This window comes from Schistocerca cancellata, chromosome 4 (genome assembly GCF_023864275.1).
Source record: "Schistocerca cancellata isolate TAMUIC-IGC-003103 chromosome 4, iqSchCanc2.1, whole genome shotgun sequence".
Taxonomy (NCBI): domain Eukaryota; kingdom Metazoa; phylum Arthropoda; class Insecta; order Orthoptera; family Acrididae; genus Schistocerca; species Schistocerca cancellata.
This window is the reverse complement of record NC_064629.1, coordinates 755,671,660-755,695,606: the sequence shown is the minus strand read 5'-3', so window position 1 is coordinate 755,695,606 and position 23,947 is coordinate 755,671,660. Positions and strand designations below refer to the sequence as shown.

At 38.6% G+C, this 23,947-nt stretch overlaps 1 protein-coding gene across 3 annotated transcripts in view; it reads left to right on the top strand.

The window, feature by feature from the left end:
* LOC126184515 (tyrosine-protein phosphatase 99A-like) overlaps positions 1 to 23,947 on the top strand; it is a 472,724-nt gene that overhangs the window by 421,668 nt on the left and 27,109 nt on the right. For all 3 annotated transcript variants that reach the window (XM_049926908.1, XM_049926907.1, XM_049926909.1), the window contains 3 exons: positions 386 to 511; positions 8,577 to 8,743; positions 14,119 to 14,419. In XM_049926908.1, the coding sequence (XP_049782865.1) occupies positions 386 to 511; positions 8,577 to 8,743; positions 14,119 to 14,419 (594 nt within the window). The remainder of the gene's footprint in view (positions 1 to 385; positions 512 to 8,576; positions 8,744 to 14,118; positions 14,420 to 23,947) is intronic.

The following is a 23,947-nucleotide window of genomic DNA, read 5'->3' as shown; positions in this document are numbered from 1 at the left end:
TAGATTCAGCTATGTAAAAAATGATTGAACATGTTATTTGAAGCAAATAAAAACCACAGGGTAGTTTTCTGAATCTTGTTCCAGTGCATTGTATCACTGACATAGTTACCCAGGTTATCCTAACATATTTTATTTATTGATGTCAATGTAATTTGGATTGTTAATGTTTGGTTTAATGACTGAAAATTATTGTTGAACTGTGCTGCATGCAGTGTTTCCCCAAAATATTACAGATATGCGGTGGTGGTATGTGGCTTTATGTTAACAGAATGTTTTGTGCACTATTATTGCATGTAAATGTGTATAGACAGAGATTATGTTGTTAGATATTTAACACTAGCAATCTGATTTCAGCTGTACAATGCTATTTTTTTGTGGTTTACAGAGAAAATGTGACATGTACTGGCCAAAAGAGGGAACAGAAACCTATGGTGTAATACAAGTGAAGCTAGTCAAAGAAGATGTAATGGCAACGTACACAATTCGGACACTGCAAATTCGCCATTTGCGAGTAAGTCATGATTTTAATTTAATAATCCCTATATTTACAGGTAAATAAAAAAAATTGATATAAACTTCCATGTTTAAACATACTCTGTCGTAATAGTGTATAACTGTTTTTAATAAATAAAGTTCATACATGTTTTTCCCAATATTGTGGCATTACTTAAAGTGACAGTAAGATATTTGTGAAAAAGAAAATTAGGAAGTATTTTCCTATTTAATAGTATTATCACGTTCTGCCAGCAAAAAGGGAAAATTCAGTTAATGGAAAAAAAGAATAAAAAATAGTTTCCAGTTGAGTAGCACTGTACTAGGGTCCTGAGAGATTGGATAGTTATCAATGAATTAATTAGAAGATCATGTCACCCTTCAATGAAAACAAAGTCTTTATCATTTTCTCAAGGATTGCTACAAGACACAAGGACATTCTTCAACTGTAGGTGTATATAACAATTAATTGGTAGCTACAGTTTCATGATGATTTGTTGCCTCATTTGGTTTCGACTAATGAGTACTCGACATCAGGTTGTGTAAATTGTACTTTCTTCATTGCAAATGCAATAATCATAACTTGGATTCGAAGTTCATAAGAATTCAATGAAAGGCAAGAAGCAAGTACACACAAACCAGGAGAGGTCCCCAGCAGTAGGGCTGACTTTTTGAAACCATCTATATGGTTATGTAGGTTAAGATCCCAGGTACCAAACAATGCAGCTGTTCACCCTGGCCAGCCGGTGTGGCCGTGCAGTTCTAGGCGCTTCAGTTTGGAACCGCGTGACCGCTACGGTCGCAGGTTCGAATCCTGCCTCAGGCATGGATGTGTGTGATGTCCTTAGGTTAGTTTGGTTTAAGTAGTTCTAAGTTCTAGGGGACTGATGACCACAGATGTTAAGTCCCATAGTGCTCAGAGCCATTCAAATCATTTGTTCACCCTGGTGGGCCCTCATTTGTGAGTAATTGATGGAAAAAAATTCGGAATCTTGTGTCGCACTGAGTACCATTTTTATTTATTTAATCGTATGGCTAGGACCTCACGTCGGGCAGACCGTTCACCGGGTGCCGGTCTTCCAATTTGACATCACTTCGGCAACTTGCAATCAATGGGGATGATAGGATGATGATGAGGAGGAGGACAGCACAACACCCAGTCCCTGGGTGGAGAAAATTCCCAGGAATCGAACCTGAGCCCAGAGGATTGACAATCCATCATGCTGATCATTCAGATACCGGTGGCGGACACTCAATACCATTAAAAAAGTTACATAAAATAGTCTGGTTATGTGGTGTAATGGATAGGATAGTAGCTTCACATACAGGAGCTTGTGGGTCCGAATCTTTTTTTTTATTATTATTTAAAATTTATCTTTTGATAATTTTTTATTTCTAAATTATTATATTTATCTTTCAATAAAGATTTAAAAATAAAGGAAATGACTGCCTCATCATTTTTATTCATTTAGTTGATTTAAATGCAATTTTTTATTTCCATTCCTTTGTTACATCATTTTAATCATAAATCAACTTCTTCATTTGCTCCTATTTTTCTTCCTGTCATTCATTTTCCACCCAAAATCTTTATTTATGTGTTTTTAATTAATTTTATGTATTAATTTGTATTTAATTTCTTTTGTTTTATCACCCAGTTTTCTTGTCCACATTATTGCGTTCATTGTATCTATTTCTCTTAAAATATTCATTGAACTTATAAATCCTTCTTTCATTTAAATCTTCATCTGTGCTATTTTTGACCATAGTGCAGTAGCTATTTAGATTAGGTTTTTAATGTTTGTATGAAATTACCATGCAAAAAAATGCACATCTGATAACGAAAAACACATTTTTCACACCACTCCACAGTCAATATAAGTAGGTTATTTGGTCTTTTGTTTTTTAAGTGATAGAGCAGAATTTTCAAATAATTGAATATCATAATAGATAAATATAATAAAATTCATATTCACAAAAATTCTGACTGGAAAAAGGTTAGTGTAAAGAAAAAGATAAACAAATGAAAAAAGTTCATATGGTGATTAAAATAATGTGACAATGGAGTAGAAATAAAAACTTACATTTAAACCGATTAGTTGAATAAAAATAATAATCACAGTCATTTTGATGAGATTCAAACACACAGCCTCTTGAATGTGAAGCTAATATACTATCCATTACACCATACAACCACATTATATAATACACATTTTTAAGGGTATTGAGCATCACACAAAATTCTAAAATTTTTTTGTTAATTACTCACAAACAAGGGCCCAACAGGGTGAATGGCTGCAGTGTGTGATACCTCAAATCTTAACCTACATCACCATATATTTTGTTTCAAAAGGTCAATCCTACCTCTGGTCGACCTCTCCATGTAAGTACAAAGCTCACATATAATTGCTATAACTATGTTGTAAACAAATTGAACTGCTTGAAGGATTAGTCTGCTTACATAGCTCTGAAACAACTTATGATTTTGTACTGCAGAGTTTGGTATGGGCAATAGCTATTCATGTACAAATCCCAAAGTAGAAAAGGCACACACACACACACACACACACACACACACACACACACACAGAGAGAGAGAGAGAGAGAGAGAGAGAGAGAGAGAGAGAGAGAGAGTGTTCCTGTTGCCATGGGGAATGGAATAGTTTAGTGTGTACTGCAACTGGGATTTCGTTAGACAATTGCACTGACAATTGGTCTAACAGTAGAGCACAGGATTTAGAAGATGCTTGACATTGTAGCAAATAATCATGTAACTTGCTTGCTGATACAAGATGGTGCGGATATCAGCTGAAAATAATTCCACAAAGGAAAATAAAAACTGTTTATTCAGTTCTTTTTATTTATTTTTCTTCATCTGTTCAACTGTATTTACTGTTTTCTAGTTTACATCCTATCAACTTCAAAGCCAAATGGCTCCTTATTCAGGCACACAGGGTCAGAAATTGATGTACATCCACAGCATATACAGGGTGTTTCTTTTTCCACCTTGTACAAATTCTAGGGATTGATCGATGAGAGGATATGGAACAAAAAAGGTCTGATGAACTTATCTGGAAATGCATGATTCCCCTGCCAGAGACCATTTCTTCAATTATGCTCTGTTACAGAGACTGTGGTCTAATATGTGCTGTACAATGTAGCCACAGTTACAGTATGCATGGTTTCCTCCTAGAGGGTGGTACTGTTTTTCATGTCATGCCCTAGCACCCTCTGCTGCCATAGTCAATGGTAATGTTGTGTCAGATTTGCTTCCCATGCTGGCTCACCTTGTAGTGGATGTGATACAGCATTGTACACAATGCTTCTGTATTCGAGTCGAGAGCTTTCCAACATGGTATTAACTTACAGAAAGGCAAATGGCAATGTGCGGTGGTGAGCAAGGTTGTATCAGGAGACCTATCCCTGCCGACAACGACCATACGATTCAATGTTTGGAACTATGTTTTGCTGTTTGACTGAGGTAGGGTCATTTCAGGAAGCAGGAAATCATTAAGGGTGTACCCGAAATGTTCGGACACCAGACTTGAAGGAAAATGTGATTAACACTATGGAAGGTGACCACCGTGTCAGTACCAGGCAGTTGGCCTGCCAGTACAGGGTAAGCCAGGCGACAGTGATGTACATTCTCCATGACTATTGTTACTACCCGTCTCACTTACAATGTGTGCAGGGCTTACTAGTGACAGACTTTCCACATCGGGAGCAGTTTTGTCACTGGTTTCTTCACAAGACAACCATGATTCTGGGATTTATGTCATCCATCCTATTCACAGTTGAGGCCACCTTTATGTGACATGGTATTTTCAACTTTCATAACGGTCATCTGTGGGATAGTATGTAGAACTCCCATGGTATGGTGACAGCAAATCATTAGCATCAGTGCAGCTGGAATGTGTGGGTCAGGATAATTGGTGACCGTGTTTTGGGACCAGTCTTCCTTCCACATTGCCTAACAGGCTGGAACTATTGGCGTTTCTAGTGGGCGACTTTACCTCCCCTGCTGGAAGAAGTGCCATTGATGATTTGAAGGATTATGTGACTGTCTCATGGTGGTGCTCCAGCCCACTTTGCCGTTAATGTCCAGATGCATCTCAGTCGTGGCTTCCCTGGTCAATGGATCAGATGAGGAGGTCCAGCTGCATGGCCTGCTTGTTCACTGGTTCTCAACCTGTGCGATTCTGGTTATGGGGCCATCTCAAAAGTACCATGTGTGCAGAGCCATTCCAGATGTGGAGACACAGGAGTAGTGTATTAATGCTGCCTTTGACATTGTTCAGATGCAGTCTGACTGATGTGAACATCTGAGACAGAACATACTGCGGCATGTACACACATGCGTTGAGTCACATAGAAACCATTTTCACCACATACTGTAATTGTGGCTGCATGGCAGCTTACATATTGGACTGCAGTCTCTGTAATGATGTATGATTGAATAAATTGTCTCTAGCATGGAAACCATACATTTCCAGACATAAGTTCATTAGACCTTTTTTGTTCTGTATCCTCTGATCAGTCAGTTCCTAGAGTTTGTACACTGCGGAAAAAATTACTCTCTATAACATGATGGCTGGCATGAGGCAACGGCTATCAACTGAATGGCGCAACCAAACTGCCAGTTCAACCAGTGCTGCATAGTGAGCATTATAACAGCTTACAACATATCAGAACTTTTTTCTCCCACTGCATCAAATAGAGCTCATATGTTGTTCTTAGTGAGGATAAATCATCAGACCTGAATGTTGTAACTATGTATAGCTGGTAAAACTAACAGCATCTTTATAGCAACTAATGGTGTCTCCAGCATTAGGAGATGAAATTTTAGACACACAAATGTGCTTTAGACCAAGGAACTCTAGCAAAAATTAGCAAGGATGTATGTACTAGCCATGAAGACCTGTAATGTATCATTGGCATATATGGCCATTAACTTGTTATTGTCATCAAAAAATTCTGAAAGAGCTATAACCACTACTTGTGCCTACCGATACAATGACAACTTCATTATGAGTACTTTTTCATTTCTCAAACAATGATTGGACCATGTTACTGGAATAAATGAAAAGAGAAAAAAAAAGATTGTTGTGATGACTTTCTATAGTATGAAAATTATCTCAGCAGTTATACACTTGAAAGTCAACATTTTTGAAAGCCACAATGCTGGGGGAGAGATTTCAGTAACTTCTCAAATTCCTCCAATTTAAAAAAATCATCGCAAGCTGAATGCCTGCCAGCCAATAAGAGCTTTCATGTTTCTGAATTTTGGAAGAATTTAATTGAAAATTTTGTTTGTTTGCTGTTATCATCAACGAAATACAACCAAAAATTCACAGTTACTTCAAAGTAAAACACAGCACAGTTCACTCAGTTCATGGCCAACAAATTAGATAAATAGTCTCAAAGTCTGAATTGCTGCTCATGTGCAGACAAAATACATGTGTGACACATTTGTTTATGTTAGTAAGGAGAATGCATATCCAGGAAAACAAATGTTTGGAGACTATCTTTTAATGTGCCTCATGGAACCATTTCTAAACCAAAAAATAAATGAGATGGCAGATAATATGTTTATTTCTCTAGCTTGCTAAGAAATTTAAGAGAGAAGAGCCAGATTAGTGGCAACAATAAGGAAGTTTCAATTCAAAATCCTTGATAATGGGAAGAAGATTACTAGTGAAGTATGCTTCACCACCATCTATGACTAATTGCCAAGAGAGACAGCACATTTATTTATTTATTGAATGTACATCAATGAATGTACAAGGGTTGGAACTTTAATAGCGGCAACTATTTATTTACAGCTCGTACAAAATAGATACATGTTTCTAAGTTTTACTGACCTTCAAAGTAGTCACCAGCATTGTATATAACCCATTGTCAGCAATGTGGAAGTCGTAGGATACTCTTATTAGTGCCAGTTGTGTTGACAGTTTGAGTAGCGTGGTCTATAGCCCACCGAATCTGTAGCAGTTCTGAAGCGAATGCCATGAAGAGTTTCCTTCAGTTTAGAAATCAAGTTGAACTTACGAGGGCTTAGGTCAGGGGAGTGGAGTAGATGGTATAGCACTTAGCAGCCCCATCAGCCAAACAAATCAGTAACAACTTGCACTGTACGTGCTTGAGCATTGTCCTGCAAAATGATGGTCATATCCTGCAGAAAGTGTCATCACTTCTGTCTCTATGCTGTTCAGTTTTGGAAGAGACAGAAGTGATGACACTGTCTGCAGGACCTGACCATTATTTTGCAGGACACTGCTCAAGCACGTACAGAGCAAGCTGTTACTGATTAGTTTCACTGATGGAGCTACTAAACGCTATACCACCTACTGCACTCCCCTGACTTAGGCCCTTGTGAGTTCAACTCGATTTCTAAACTGAAGGAAACACTTTACAACATTCACTTCAGAACTGCTACAAATTTGTCAGGTAATAGACTGCTCCGCTCGAATTGTCAACACAACTGGCACTGCTAAGAGTATCCTACGACTTCCACATCACTGGCAACGGGTTATACACAAATAGAAACCACTAACAACCCCTTTGAGAAGTACCACAAAACTGTGTGCAAAAAATGTGCATATAATTAGCAATTTTATATGCAAAATATGTGTAGAGCTTACAGTGACTTGTTATGAGCAATACACTAAAGCCAAGTGCTGAAATATAAACTATATGTTCCAATTGCACATAGACTGAACTAATAACAATAAAATTATGTCTGAATCACTATAAATTTGAGCAATTTTTAGGGTAGTGTAGTTAATCTGTTCCTCAGCACATTCTGTGTATTTTGTTGATGACAGACAAAAATAATCACAGTCTGGGATAATATTGATGACTTTATAAGAAGGCTTGCTCAAAAGAAATTCCTCTGAATTTTTTTTGTGTGAGTACTCTTAATGCTTTTTAAATAAAACAGACATTATTAACATTCTAAATCTTTATTATTCATTTCTACGTATTAATATATATCAACATAGTTACTCTGGTGATTAACACATTTCTTCCAACAAGAAACAAGTTTGTTGACACCATGAGTGTAGAATGTGTGACTTTGTTGACAGAGCCACAAACTCATATCTATTTGCACCACTTCAGCACTATCAAAGTGAAGTCTTGAAGATGTACTTTAAGTTTTGGAAACAGATTAAAACCAGATGAGGCGAAGTCGGGACTATATGGAGGATGATCATTGACAGTGAACCTAAGGCGTCAGATTGTTGCAGGTGTCACAGCGCTAGTGTGTGGTCTGGCATTGAAATGCTGAATGGGAGGGTGCTCCATGTGTGGATGAACTCTTCTGCAGTTAGAAACTTGATTATCGCACACTGTTTTTCATACACCAACATAGTTACTTTACACACTACCATGTTACATACCACAATTTTGAGCCCTCTAGTGGTAGAGGGCTGCAAATATGTAGACGTGAAGAACAATGATTCAGAATGTTAATAACATTTGTTTTATTTAAAAAGCCTTAAGAGTTATCATATAAAAAATTCAAAGGTTCAACTTTTCAGAAAACCCTCATATATAAATTAGAAACTGATAAATTGAAATGACTACTTCCCTCTATTATAAGAGCATTACTTTCTCTGATAATGTAGTCTTAAATAGTTTAAGAGCAGCCACTGAAATATGTGGTGTATGTATACAAGTTATTTGCAATGTATCAATATGTTCCACATGGTAATGAACTACATGCATATGGTTTATGGAACAGGCAACAAACTAAATTATGTGAGTAACTGATAACATCACATTACATTAATACTTGTTCCATAAATCATGAATATGGTATTTTGTAATGATGTGGAACATGTCAGTTTAAAATAAGGTTTCTTTACATCAATTACTCCTTCTATATAAAAATTCATCTTTTGAATAGAAGGAGTAGTCAATCAGAAATTCTACTTTTAATGCTATTTGGTAAATGACCAAAGACTATGAAGCAGCATAATTTATCCCTTTGTGTGCCAAAATCAAATTTAAACCAGCAGTAACTCTTATATTGCTTGTACAATGATTATATTAACATGTTTTCTCTTGTTTTCATGTATTTGCAGCTAAAGAAGAAGAAGCACAGCCTGTGTGAGAGGCTTGTGTATCAGTATCACTACACAAACTGGCCTGATCATGGTACACCAGATCACCCTCTACCTGTGCTTAGCTTTGTTAAAAAATCATCAGCTGCCAATCCACCAGAGGCTGGCCCTATCATAGTTCATTGCAGGTGTGTATAAAAACACTATCTATCATGTGTAGCAAAATCTGTTGACTATACTGATGATTTCTATACAAATTAAATTATTGTAGAGGTAAAAAGTGTAGAAAAAATAGAAGAAAACAGGTATTTTATGATGCCATTGTTAACTGCAATCAAGCCACTTCTATGTGAGTTTATCAGATCAGACACACATGTATGTGTGTTCCTGACCTATTACTCAGTATAATGTTTTAATAAAAATCAATAATTCACTGCTACTGACTCCTGAAGAACAATAATCAAACCAATATACAAAAATCAAGGATTTACTGATTCAGTTACATTTATTTTAAACACTCTCTGTTCCAATGGTCATGCCATCGTGAGGTGTATCGAGAAGATTTTATGTTGTGGAATGTATCTGTGACACATGCACGTGTCATCTATTTGGTAGACAGTGATACAGAAAGAACATTATATCACAAGTAAAAAGTGACTGAAGCAGTATATAAATGATGAATTTGTGTATTATCTAATTAGTTTATGTCCATTACAAATAGTCCTTTATACACAAGATATTTCTTAAATGATAGCATGATAATTTGATAATTAAAAACGTACCCTATAAGAATATTTGGCACTGGATCCAGATTAGGGAATAAGTGGAATATGCCACACTATGAGTGGCAACTGACCCTTAACATAGACAAATGTAATGTATTGAGAATGCATAGAAAGAAGGATCCTTTATTGTATGATTATATGATAGCGGAACAAACACTGGTAGCAGTTACTTCTGTAAAATATCTGGGAGTATGCGTGCGGAACGATTTGAAGTGGAATGATCATATAAAATTAATTGTTGGTAAGGCGGGTACCAGATTGAGATTCATTGGGAGAGTCCTTAGAAAATGTAGTCCATCAACAAAAGAGGTGGCTTACAAAACACTCGTTCGACCTATACTTGAGTATTGCTCATCAGTGTGGGATCCGCACCAGATCGGGTTGACAGAGGAGATAGAGAAGATCCAAAGAAGAGCGGCGCGTTTCGTCACAGGGTTATTTGGTAACCGTGATAGCGTTACGGAGATGTTTAACAAACTCAAGTGGCAGACTCTGCAAGAGAGGCGCTCTGCATTGCGGTGTAGCTTGCTCGCCAGGTTTCGAGAGGGTGCGTTTCTGGATGAGGTATCGAATATATTGCTTCCCCCTACTTATACCTCCCGAGGAGATCACGAATGTAAAATTAGAGAGATTAGAGCGCGCACAGAGGCTTTCAGACAGTCATTCTTCCCGCGAACCATACGCGACTGGAACAGGAAAGGGAGGTAATGACAGTGGCACGTAAAGTGCCCTCCGCCACACACCGTTGGGTGGCTTGCGGAGTATAAATGTAGATGTAGATGTAGATGAACATTTTCCCCCATACATAGCCAATGTATGATAGTGTAGTCATGATGATGCAACACAGTCCCAGACATGTTTAAAATAAATGCACAACATCTCTCTCTACAACTTCCTAGACTTAGCAGCTGCTTGTTATGGTGTATGTTAAAAATGATATCAAATATCAGCATGCCTGTCATTTGTCAAATGTGACACTCCAAAATGTGTGCAAGACATAGTGGCCTCTGACAGTGTATTCGGGCATCATTTCAAAATGGGAAGTATGTGACAAGCCTGGTAACCTGTTTACAGCACACATGCCTTTGGATATATTCACTTTCTCATTGTAACCCAAGACATAAGCAATTCAGTACCATTTTCCAAAAGTAATTTCAGAACACTGCGCAGGATGAACTGCAAATGTGATGTGATGGGTTACTGTTGTTACCATTAACAGCCAAGACTGCTACAAATTGAAAATAATTCCAGAAGAAATTTGTACTTTGAGGAAGTCATAAAGAACAAGAGTGATATTCATTTGGAACACGACTTTCATTAAATTCAATCATTACAAATCCCATCTACATTGTACTTAATATTTCAAAATACAACAGGCAAATATTCTTCTCTGAGCAATATTTTGATCAGATGTTCTAGGTTTTTGGTGTAAAATTCGAACTTTATACTCACGTCACCAGTCAGGTGTGTGCCAGATCCCAAAGCTTCAGCACTAGCCGGCAGTGTCACTTTCAGCAACTGTTCTATATAGTTTATGCATTGCTGTTAATTTAATTTTTTAAGGTGGTTCTGTTTCAAAGTAAGCAACAACTAATTTTTGGCTTAATTCTTTACTTCTCATTAGCTAGGTTTAAAAACAGATATGACCAGGGATGTTCTCTGTGGGACCATGATGTAGAGCCGATCTTGATGATGAAGGTGAATTGGCAGTTGTCAGCTGGCTTCATATGCCCATTGAAAATTATGCAGGTAATGTACTGGCAATCACAAATCTGATGTGGAAATTCCCAACTGAAGTTGGTGTCAGCATGGTCCTCAGAGAATCACAATATAGCGCCAGATGGTCACTCGATGGTGTCTAACAGGTTATGACCACATATAGAGTTAGTTTTATGTGGCAAATGGCTTATAACTAACAGATTAGTGCCTGGAATCTGCCACTATTCTCAGTTTTTCCTGTGAAGACTGACAGAAATGATGAGGCCAGCCAACCTAAATTGGACAGTGTCATTATAGATGTCTATTTGCAGCATTGTTCTGAGGACTGATCTGGATTTTCTCATCTGCACTTGATTGAAAAGCTTAAAACAAAAACTGTCAATTCTCTGATGAGGTTGACTGGAGATTCTTTGATCTGAACTATAGGTTGGAGACTTGCAGAGTCACTCTGCATGGCCCAAGGTGTGCAATACACACCCAACTGCATGTGGAATGCACTTTTTTAAGGCAAAACATTGATACCCCAGTATAAAAACAAATGTTAGATAAACCAATTATTAATAATAATCCCCTTTTACTCAATGGCCTGGTGCAAGTATTTCAATTAGATGCTGCTTCAGCAACGTGCGTGTCCCTTACCTGTCCCAGTAATCCTACCATGGAAAGAGGACCGACAGTTTAATGTTGAATACAAACCACGTGCTGTTCATGGTGAATCTTGGTGTCATCAAGAGATGGGTGCTAGATAAAGCCAGACTGAAATATTCTGTGGTCCAACCAGGATCCAGTCCTTCAGTTTGCAGGGACATGCTTTACCAGTATACCATCGGTCTTGACAAACAGACCAGGTATAAAATGCGTAGGACAAGAAAAGTAATAGTTGTCAACATCTAGAACATTCAGGTCCCATGACATGCTAGGAACTAAGTTAGGTAAACCTGAAGTATAATATAAAGAAAGTTTCAACAAAACATGAAATGTGTATTGGAAAGATAGATTAGGGTCCTCACAATGTGGAGTATTTATTCTAACAGGCGGAAACATTAGGCCTAGTGAGATCCAAAACAAATTCAGCTGGATACTTAATGGACAAGAGCTACCAGGTTCTGTGGGTATGTATTAATAATCATATGTTTCTACCAGTTGCCATTCAAAGATTGCCTAAACTTAGTAGCATGGAAATATCTTGTGCATGTAGCAATAATAGGCAGTGAATATAATTTTCTTCTATCAATGGGAAAAACTGCTTGGTAATAAGAAACAGCTGTTTGAAGTAATACTGAACATGTCCTTAGACAATTTTCTCAAACAACTAGTTCAACAGCCTATAGGTGAAATAAATGTTTTAAACTTCTTAGCTACAAATAGACCATCTCCCAACTGCTTCACACAGCTCTCTGACATTGCTGTGCTTCTCTCTGAAACTTGCTTTAAGTTTGTCGGCTTCTGTATCCTCATCCACAATGTTTTCTCAGCAGGCTCTGTAGGTCCTAGCTGTCAACTCTACCTGGGCAACATTTGTCTGCCCTTGTATTCGTGTCATATTCTCCTGTTGTCTTCTGTTCCCCTACCATTCACACCCATTCATTTATTTGCACACCAAACTCCATAAATCTCATAATCAAGGAGAGCCTTTATTCCCTCTTTCAACCCTCTGCTCTGTTCCGGACACTCACCCACTGCAGTCAGGTTGCAGGAGTGGGTGAATGTAGCTCTGTTTGTGTGTTTGCTTATGGTCTTGTTTATATACCTGCCATCTGCTCAGCTCACTTTTTTACTCATTGTGTTGTTTATGTTCCATTCAGAATTCTGTACATTACAGAGCACTAGTTTGTAGATGCACTTTGTACTGCACTCTGAAAGTCCTTGTTAAACTTACTCATATAGAGCTGTAGAAGAGAAATAGAAGCTGTATATCATTGTTTACTAGCAGCATTCTTTTGTACCTTTCCAGAAGCAAAAGAAGTTTGTGTGACCACATGTGAGATTTAATGATTCAGAATTAATTTTGTGACACTTGTTCAGTATTAAATACAGCCAGACTTTGGCCTTGGGTAGTTCCATTTTTGGATGACTTTGCTCAGGACCACATTGAAAGTGTGCTTGGTTGAATACCAAGACTTCTACAGTTCTTATTACAGTGTTAGGAACCTTCACCAAGTACTGTGTTTCATTTGATCTGTGTATTTCATTGTTTCTTTGTCCATTGTAGGTAATACGTGGACTTTTGAGATTTTCTGCAAACACACATGTAGAGACACTGTGAAATGCTATCACTTAAGTGTTATACTGAAATTATTAATAAGATGATTAACATGACTTCTGAATTGTGAGTGAATCAAATGTAAAAATTTATTTATTTCATAGTGTTGTTACACACTTTCAGAGCAGAGAACAAAGTAAAATAAATATATGAGGATACTTTAGTACTGTAAGTTCCCTAACTTGCTGCCTCTCTTAAGGATGGGTATAATTTCCTTCATTATATCCCACCAACACATATTCATCTGCAACTCGTGCAAGGAAGTATTTTTGATTTGGTGTAAACAAAACTTTGGTCCATTGATGGGAAGGTAAATAAAAAAATGCTCCATTCAGTTCTTGATGTACTTAAAGAAAGCTATGCTACAGCTGCAATCCACACTGGGTTCAAATCATCAATGGAATGTTTTAATGGAGCTATATATTGAATACGGGATAAAATGAAGCTGTTAATCACTGCAAGGGAGAAAGGTTCACAAAAGCTGACTAAATAAAAGTTTAGAATGCATGACAGTGTGGCCAAACCACTAAAATAATGACAGAAATTACGTATTTTTATGCTGAAACTGGCAGTTCAGTTTGTTTCATTGGTAATAAAAAAATTTTCTACTTGAGAACTTTTGAAATCCTTGAAATCCAAAAGCTTTCCATCTGTAAACCTAATTTTAGTGTTTTTAGTGTTAGTGACAATGGTGGAGTTTCTTTTGTTTTATTAATGTCAAATATTTCAGTCAATTTCTTGTCATTTCAGTTAAATACAGTAAAATAACCTAATAATAAATGTTTCTTCTTTCCAGTGCTGGAGTTGGTAGAACTGGTACATACATAGTTCTCGATGCCATGCTGAAACAGATACAAGCAAAGGGAGAAGTTAACATATTCGGCTTTTTACGTCATATCCGTACTCAGAGGAACTTCTTGGTTCAGACAGAAGAACAATATATATTTATTCATGATGCTCTTCTTGAAGCTATTGAAAGTGGAGAGACTAACATCAGTCAGACTTCTCTGCCTCAGTATGTACAACAACTTCAATTCTGTGATACTGAAGACGAGCAGAAACCGGATCAAATAGAGATGTTGGAGTTACAGTTTCGGGTATGAGTATAGACTGCAATTTCTTAGTTGTTAGAAAAAAATAAATAAATATTACTTCTGTGCCATTAAAGTTGCCTGTTAGAAAATAATTTTCATCGAAAGTAGATAATTTGTTAGTACATGAACAAAATTAAGCTCTTCAAAAAAAGTTTGTTAGAAGCCTCATGACTTGCACAATTTTTGCTATTTTGAACAGAAAGCTCATTGTCAGGACTGTTTTGACCACAGGTAATAATTAGGTGGAGCCGCTTGTGTAATGGAGCTAAAAACATCAGTGCACATCAGTAGAGCATACAGTGCCATTTTTATACACTGTTCAGTCTTCATCATGCTTCAGAAAGTCATTTCAAGCTCAGACCATCCACACATTCTCACTTTATGGCAAGAAGGTTTGTCACAATGGTAAATTGCCCACTGTATTTGTGTACACCACGGGAACATGATACAGATATACAAACATTGCCACAAGACATAAATCATAGAATGTACAACTTTTGTTGGACGTCCTCATTCAAAATCACCAGCTGATGTCAGCTACCCATAAATTATGGCTTGTACAGACCGAGTAATTTGGAGGGCTGTGTTGAGTCATACAATAAGCAACTGACTCCATGCAGTCAATTTAGCCTCTGAACATCCATTACAAACTAGAGTACAAAATCCCCATCATGATGGAGTGTAAAGAAGACAGGTAATGAAACATTAGGCATAGAACCTGGATCTATGTCAGTGGGTTCTCTTCACTGATGAGGGCAGGAATTGTCTAACTCCTGATGATCATTGTAGGATTGTGTGCAGGTTTCTAGGTACTTATGCACATCTCAGGCATGCAGTCTCATGGTTTCAGCAACATTACGTTTTGGCTCAGTATCCTATATGTCTGTCAGAGGCCTCTAATCTCTATCAAGGATAATTTGAAGGCTGTGCCCTATGGGGATGATATCCCCCAGCTTATTATATAGCCCTCCAGTCAACATTTCAGTGGTGGGTTCAGCTTTTGAGATGCTGATGATGTGTGAACACACTTTGGCCACTTGGTGAACACCACCCTCCTGGAGGTAGGAATTGTGGTGCATGCAGGACTACACCCCTGCATATTCAGCCACTGCAGTAATGGATATTGTGGACCAGGTGTGGCCCCTGCATCACATCAGAGGATATTTGTTGATAGAAGAGCCACTGAGTTGTTTGCTGTGAAGCCTCCTGTAGCTGCCATGGCGTTTGGGGGCACATACTATGCCACTGCAGGGTGTGCAGGTTGCGGTACATGGCACTGCAGTTGCAGGCGCGTATTTGCATCATCAAGGACGTATGTCCACATGATATCGTGTGTGTAGTCTGCTGCAGGTGCCTACTTAAGTCAGCTCTCCATCCTCTGAGAGCCAGTTATACTCTGGGCTCTGACTGACTGACAGCCACTTCGTGTCCCCAATACAGACCTGATGCCTGACACTGCCACTGCCTGCCGAGATGTAGTCTTGCCCTCACTGTGAGCCCCGTGTGATGCTGAACTTCAGTCAGCTGCTCCCAAGGGAACCACCCCACAGGATCTGCATGTGACTTTCCCATGAGCTCATCACCTCAAAGGACTGTGTTGTTATTGGACCTTGCTGCTCATCAATGGACTGCCTATGAGCACCCAGCCTGCCCACGAGCTGCCAGACTCATGGGACTGTAGTATTGTATTATTACTTATCCTCCCTGATCCTTGCCACACTGAAATTTATGGACGACATCCTAGTGTGCACCTGTTAGGCTTTGTTGGCGATCAACGTTTCTATAATCACATTGTGTGGGTATTGGTTCTCAGAAGCTGCACATAACTTATTCATGTTAACAAGCAGCTGTTATTGCAAAGTGTGTATGTTAGCATTTGCTTGTCAACAACTCAGCTAAAGGGTAATAAAGGAATTTACTGAAAGAAATGCTTCGTGGTATTTGTTACAATGAACCCGATTGAGCATGCTTGGGATCAGTTGAAATGTGCAGTACATTGGTGATTTTTTTTGTTTGTTTGTTTGTTTGTTAGTAAAGTTATTTTTGTAATTTCATGAGCCGTATTATTCATTCCTTGTATCCTATGAATCCAAGCAATGCATGTTTATATATTGGCAGGTGGTGTAATACTTTTTTTTTACTGGTTTATGAAAAACACTGTTATCTATCTTACAATTAATAGCATATGTAGAATTTAAAAGAAGTTGATTATATTGTCATGTCATAACAAGTATCACATCCAAATCCAAAAGCAAGGTTGTCAGTGAATTAGAACACTTAGCACTGAAAGTACATTTATTACAAACACCAACATACAGATAGAAGAGAACACAACTCCCGTATGGAGAATGCTACTGTTTAGACAGACATCAAAATTTTAGAATGTACAAACATAAGAAATTTTGAGAAAATTTCAGAAATTGTCAATACAAAATTACAAATGGCTGGTGCTTGAGTTTCAACTGGTGACCCATAGTGCGCTAGCCAGCAATGCTAACCACTGCACTGCACTGTATGCCATACAGCTCATGCCTTTGTTCCCTCTCCTGGAGCAATGACGAGTCACTGTTTCAGAAGTTCTTATTAGAGCTGACTACACTGCCCTGGATCTAGATCTTGTCAAAGGTCATGTGTATGACAGTGCTGGTGGAACCTCACCTTCTGGTAGTGTTGCCACCTCCTTTTCACTATAATGAGCATTGAAAATAGCCCCTCGCATCAAACCTTTGCAGTCGTTGAGCAAGTCTTTAAGTATCTTGGAATGCAAATCCCCCATGATAGATCAGCACCTCAAGACTATTGTAGGGTTTTGTACAGAGGATGTGGGTGACATATCTGTGCTTTTGTCATCTCGATGGGATGGGAGTTTGTATTGGTCAACTTTGTATGTGCCATCAAAGAAGCAATGAAAGATATTATACAGCCCCAAAGTAGCATTTCAGTAAATTTTCCGACAAATTCACTTTCCACATAATCATAAAAATCGATACCAAGTCTCCCAGACCATATCTCACTGGCCAGTGCTTGGCATTACAGTATTCGTGGCCCTTCTCCTTGGTTTCTTGGGTTTGTACGTGAGCCAGCTTTCTTGCTTGTTTGGTCCTACTGATAAGGTGTTTCACGTACTCATTCTAAATATCATCTGGTTGAAATGGGAACATGTATCCATTATCATTGCAGCCTCTGGAGCAGAAAGAATGTTGTGAAGCCTGTGATATCTTACTTCACTGTGGTACATGTTAATGTCACAGTGGGCAGCATTGATTTGTTTGGTGCCCCTGACCTGCCAGGCATGGTTGCTTGGGGAACAGCAGGTGGCCCACACCACACCTAGCACGTTCCGACTATCAGCACTCTCTAGTCTACAGTATGCTTTGTTTAATGTGTGGATCAGATTTTGCCTCAGTCCAAGCCTGGCCACTCTGCAGTGAATGTTAGTTGCAGTTTAGCTGTTAGTCTATCTTTCTACCATTCTGTGGTGAAATTTGTGCAGGTAAGTGCATTTGTTTTCAATTTATCATTCCTTATCTATAAAAAATTATTGTCACCATAATTACACACAAATTTTATTTTTATAGAAATGCCTCAAAACAGGTGAGGACGTAAGAGGAAATTATTTTGTGTTGAAGATGAATTTTGTGTATAATTATGCTGGAAATAATTGTTTTATAGGTAAAGAATGATAAATTGAAAACAGATGCACATACCTGCACAAGTTTCACCACATAATGGTAGAAAAACAAACCAACAGTAGAATCACAACTGATGTTCACTGTATAGTGCCCAGACATGGACTTATGCAAATCTGACCACACAGTGAACAGAACATAGACTAGATGATGCTGATAGAACACGCTAGGCTTGGTGTCGGCCACCTGCCATTCTGTGAGCTACCATGCCTGGTGGTTTGGGTACACCAAATATGTTACAGTAGTAACAATAAATAAAATAGACCCAGGCTGCAGTTATGGTGTTACAAGTTTCAGTACATGATCAAAATAAATATGATGGGTAATGACGATACATATATTCTATGCCACGAAATGAGAACTGGAGATCGGGCATAAAGTCTTGAAATCAATCATGCAATAAAACGTATAACATCTTAACTGCAGCCTGAGGCTATTTTATGTATTGCTATTACTATATGCAACTGCATCCCCACCATTCACAATTATGCATAATGAAGATATCATATTAAAGCATTTGGTGAGGCCATTAATCTGTGGGTAGTAGGCAGTTATCATCTTGTAAGTGATGTTGCAACATGAAATAAACTCTGATACTAGTCTTGACTGGAAAAGTTTTTCACGGTCAGCGATTATCACTCAGGATGTTCCATGTTTCAAAATGATGTTTTCTATAAGTAATCTTGCAATTTGTGGAACTTCAGCTGTCTACACAGTTTTTGTGACAGCTGAGAGGGATGAAGCAGTCAGAGCAGACTATTATTCCTGTTTGTTGACTTTGGGAACCTCCCCAAGAAGTCAATTTCAGTTTGGTGGAAGGGACTGCTGCTGGTAGATTTGGTACCAGGTACCTCAGAGGTAATTGCAGCATGTGCTTCCATTGCTGGAATTCCTCACTGTTGCAGACAGTGTGTCTTACAAACTGATGGGCACTTGGCCAGTGGTACCTGCACCTGATATATCTAGAGTCTTCTCAAATCCCAGGTGACCAGAAGTTTTGAAGCATCATGGAAAAACTTCAGGATAACTGGCCATAGATGAGCAGTCATTTCTCTGCCCCTCCCAATTGGATCATAGTTCCTCTAGTACAATGTTCCGTTTATTGACTTTAATTCACCTTTGGCCAATTCCTCCTTCAAGTCTTGTAGGGTTTTCAGCAGTGCTGGATCTTGCCTCTGTTCTGCAGCAGTGTCATGATTGAGATTTCATCCATGCTGCTGTGTTCTGCCTCAGTCTCAAAAAGGTAGTTGGTGTCATTGCATGTGCATCCATTTTTGTACACCACTGTGATATTGCACTCCTGAAGCATCAGTGCCCATCTCACCAGTCCATCTGACAGATCCTTCAGACTAGTCAGCCAACATAATGAATGGTGGTTAGTTACAGAGGTAAATGGTTTGGCAAATAAATATGGCTGGAATCTATTGTGGCCCAAATAACTGCAGAGAACTCTTTCTCAATTGTAGAGTAGTTCATCTTGAACTTAGACAGTACTCTGAAGCATAAACCTTTTCAGCACCTTCCTGAATCTGTACTGTAATTGCTAGCATCATTGTGACATTGTCACTTTGTACAGTTTTTGTACAATGGTATAACTGCAAAAGATGTTTAAGCCTCCTTAAGGATAGTGAAAGATCTTTTGTGTGCCTGGAATATTTGCCATTTTCCTGTAGTAGTTCTTGCAAGGGATGTGGCTTGGTACAGAAGCCCTTTACGAATTGCTGGGTAATATGAGCACATTCCAAGCAAACATCTCTCATCACTAATGTACTGAGGAGTTGGAAAATCTGTGACTACTCCAATTTTCTCTGGATCAGAAGAGGCTCCCATCACCATTAACTAGTTGTCCCAAGATTTTCATTTCTTGGGCAACTGTTTTGGAGTCAGGAAGAGGTCTGCAGTTGGAACGGACTTTAACAGAGTTGTCAGGCAGCTTGGATGTTCTTCATATGACTTTGAAAAGATGACAATGTCATTCAGATAGCAAATACACATCATCCATTTAATGTGTTGAAGCAAGTTGTCTACCAACACTCAAGGTGGCTTAAGTGTCACATAGTCCAAACAGCATAACTTTGAACTCATAATCACTGCCAGAAATTATGAAGGCAGAATTTTCCTGGTCAGAGTTGTCAACCTTGATTTGCCAGTAGCCTTACTGCATGTCCATAATTGAGATGTACTTTGAGGGTGTAATCAATGTGTGAGAGTCTGTTAACAGTTGACGTAGAAACACTGTGTGCTTCCTTCTTCTTGATAAGAACCACAGGACAAAAGGAAGATTAGTGTTTAATGTTCCATTGACAATGAGGTCATTAGAGATGAAACAAAAACTCAGATTAGAAAGGAGTGAGTGGAGAATCAGCTGTGGATAACCTAAAACTAGATGATCAGATGTGGATTTGAACCATTGTGCTCCGAAATGTGAGTCCATTGTGCTAGCCACTGCACCACCTTGCTTGGTAGGACCACAGGAAAGGAGCAACGACACTCTCAAGATTCAGTAATGTCGTTCTGCAGCAACTTCATTTCCTCCTGTATTATCTCTTATTCAGCCAGCTTCATCATATTCGAGTGCTGGCTAATCGGTGGATGAACCCTAATGGTGGTGCAGTGTTTTCTCATTGGCCTTTTAAAACTGTTGTTTTGCCACTCCAGATCTGGGTGGGCCAGTTCCTATTGGCATTTTGATAGTTGCTTCCTCCATTGTGTTGTCTGTGGTGGGAGTAAAGAATGATTCTTCATTGATGGTACTTAGCTGGCCATCCTGGACTGTTTCAGTGCACATACCTTTACGGATGAATTGTGGCTGCTTGTGATAATTAGTGATCCAAAGTCCTTGCCCACATGTAATGTTTATTATTGTTGCAGGTATGTAGATGTGTTTTGTGAGCCCCAGTAGCTTTTGACAACTGATAAAAGATTTACAGATTAACTGAGCATCCACATTGATGACTGGAACTTGTCTCATTGATGATGGTGGTATAACATCATCTCCAAAAGCAAACCACCATTCAGAACAATTTTTGATGTGTGTGCTTGTTAGAATGGCTTTGTCAATCTAGAGCTCTTATCTTCCACTCTTTGTGACTACTTGTGATGCCTGTAAGAAGTTCCATCTGGGAATTAAATTATAACTGCATTAGGCTAAGATGAAAATTTGAAGGTCTGTGTTCTACTATCAACAATTATTCTTGCGATACATGTTCCTGTCAGCTGGACATATTTCCCAGTTGTGTCCTCCATTATGATCACTTTCATATCATGGAACATAGTCTGCTTCAACTGACATGATAAGCTTTCAGTATTACACAAAAAGAAACCTGAGTCAGCTAGCAGCCAGACAGATTGGTCATTGATGATGACATTGGAGAGTTTTCCTGACATTTTGATAACCGCCATCCGTGGAGGATTTTCATCTGTTGTGGACTCACCTCCATAGATGACCGCCTCAGGTAGTTTTCCTGAGTTTGTGTGCTAGGCATGTGGCTGGTACCTCAGTATGGTGCAACAAGATAGGTACACTATATTGGTGAGTGACCTTGTCCAGGGTACTGCAATGAGCTTTGCACCACAGGCTGACTTCAGTCACCTGAAGTTGACTGGTGTGAATATGACTGGTGTCATGATTGGTGTCTTGTGGCATAATAGCCGTCAAAAGTAGTCATCTATCTCTGCAGGTGCATATAGTGTGTCCAGGGCATTCACTTTAGAAACGTACTTGTGTGTTGTTCTCTGAATGTTTGTCCTTTTTTGAGGTGAATACTTGGCAGAGGAGTTGGTTGTACCTCCATTGGTCAGATGCTACATTATTGTTTGATGGCTGCAGCATAAGTCTGAGTTGGCAAAGTCTCCTCTTCCTGGGCCATTCAATTGGTAAAAGATATTGGTATTAAAGATTGATACATCTCTTCTTTAACATCTTCTTATTACCTCCTGATGTATAGGGTCAGCCACTATCTCTGGCTTACTCTGTCCAAGCATTCTGGCTGCCATAAACTGCTGTATCTCTCGTCTTACTACCTGGTGTATGAGAGAGGCAGAGTCATGGTGATCTTCCAAAACTACCATAGATCCATTTTCTGGAGTTGGTCATATTTCTTGATGAAAGAATTCACAGAAGAGATGTACAAAGGTCTTCTGGTAAAGGATGCAAGAACACTTGAGGAATTCATTCATGTGTGAGATTTTTGCTGGCTTCTGTTGTATTCAGATTCAAAATGTGGCACAGGGCAAAAACATTTTGTACGTATGACACTGTCATTTCCCCATGACTATGGGCCCCATTTTTCAGTTGTTCTTCTGTTAAGGTGACTTGCTTCCAATTGTCACCTAATGTCTTCTCCAAGTCAGTCTGCATTTGGTCCCAGCTAATGAGCTTCTCTTTGATGTACTTAAATTATTGCTGGGCTGTGCCATCCAAGTAAAATTACATCTTTGTCGAACACATCATATAGCTCCACCTGTTTTATTTGGTGACTTGTCAAATCCTTTGTCAGGTCATCGGATTCTGACCAGCAACTTCTGAAAACACTGATGGATGCCTAATGTGCAGCTGTACTGTTGCTGTTTTTACCCTTTGGTTTCCTGAACATGTGGATCTTGAGAATGATTTATGCACATTTGGATTTTATGTTTCCTAAGTGGAGCTGCAGTGGTATACATCTTTTGAAGTACACGGTGTCTCCACCAAACGTCGTCATATCATAATTGGAATCAAGTCCAAATCTGAAAGCTAAGTTGTCAGTGAAGTACAACACTTAGGCCTGAAAGCACATTTTTACAAACACCAACATATGGATAGAAGAGAACTCAACTCTTGGATGGAGAGTGATACTGTTCAAACAAACATTGAGTATTGCAGAATATACAAACATTACAAACAAAAAATAATAAATAATGGCTGGTGGTTACGGGTCATCTGGTAGCAATGCTAAGCACTAAACCACATTGTATATGCTTCAAATGGCAAAGTTTCTCTATAAATTTATTTATTTATTTATATAATAGAGGGAAACATTCCACGTGGGAAAAATATATCTAAAATATATCTAAAAACAGAGATGATGTGACTTACCAAATGAAAGCGCTGGCAGGTCGATAGACACACAAACAAACACAAACATACACACAAAATTCAAGCTTTCGCAACCAACAGTTGCTTCATCAGGAAAGAGGGAAGGAGAGGGAAAGACGAAAGGATGTGGGTTTTAAGGGAGAGGGTAAGGAGTCATTCCAATCCCGGGAGCGGAAAGACTTACCTTAGGGGCCTTTACAAATGTCTGCTTCTGTCTGTGTATGTGCGGATGGATATGTGTCTGTGTGCGAGTGATACCTGTCCTTTTTCCCCCCCTAAGGTAAGTCATTCCACTCCCGGGATTGGAATGACTCCTTACCCTCTCCCTTAAAACCCACACCCTTTCGTCTTTCCCTCTCCTTCCCTCTTTCCCGATGAAGCAACCGTTGGTTGCGAAAGCTTGAATTTTGTGTGTATGTTTGTGTTTGTTTGTGTGCCTATCGACCTGCCAGCACTTTCGTTTGGCAAGTCACATCATCTCTGTTTTTAGCTATATTTATTTATTTACTTACTCATTTATTCTCCAGAGAAAAATACATGATTTTTTTCAGATTGTGGACATATTTTACATTCCTGTAATAACATTGTGGAATGAATAACCAAAAAAACTGTGTACCTTGATTACTGGTACTTATAAATACTGTTATGCTTATAAATAATGTTGGTACAAATGAAAGTATTCCACTTCCCTGAAATAAATTCTTTAATACTATAAAAACATTTACTGTTAAGAAACTCCTTCAAGTCAATTTCACAGCAGCTTCC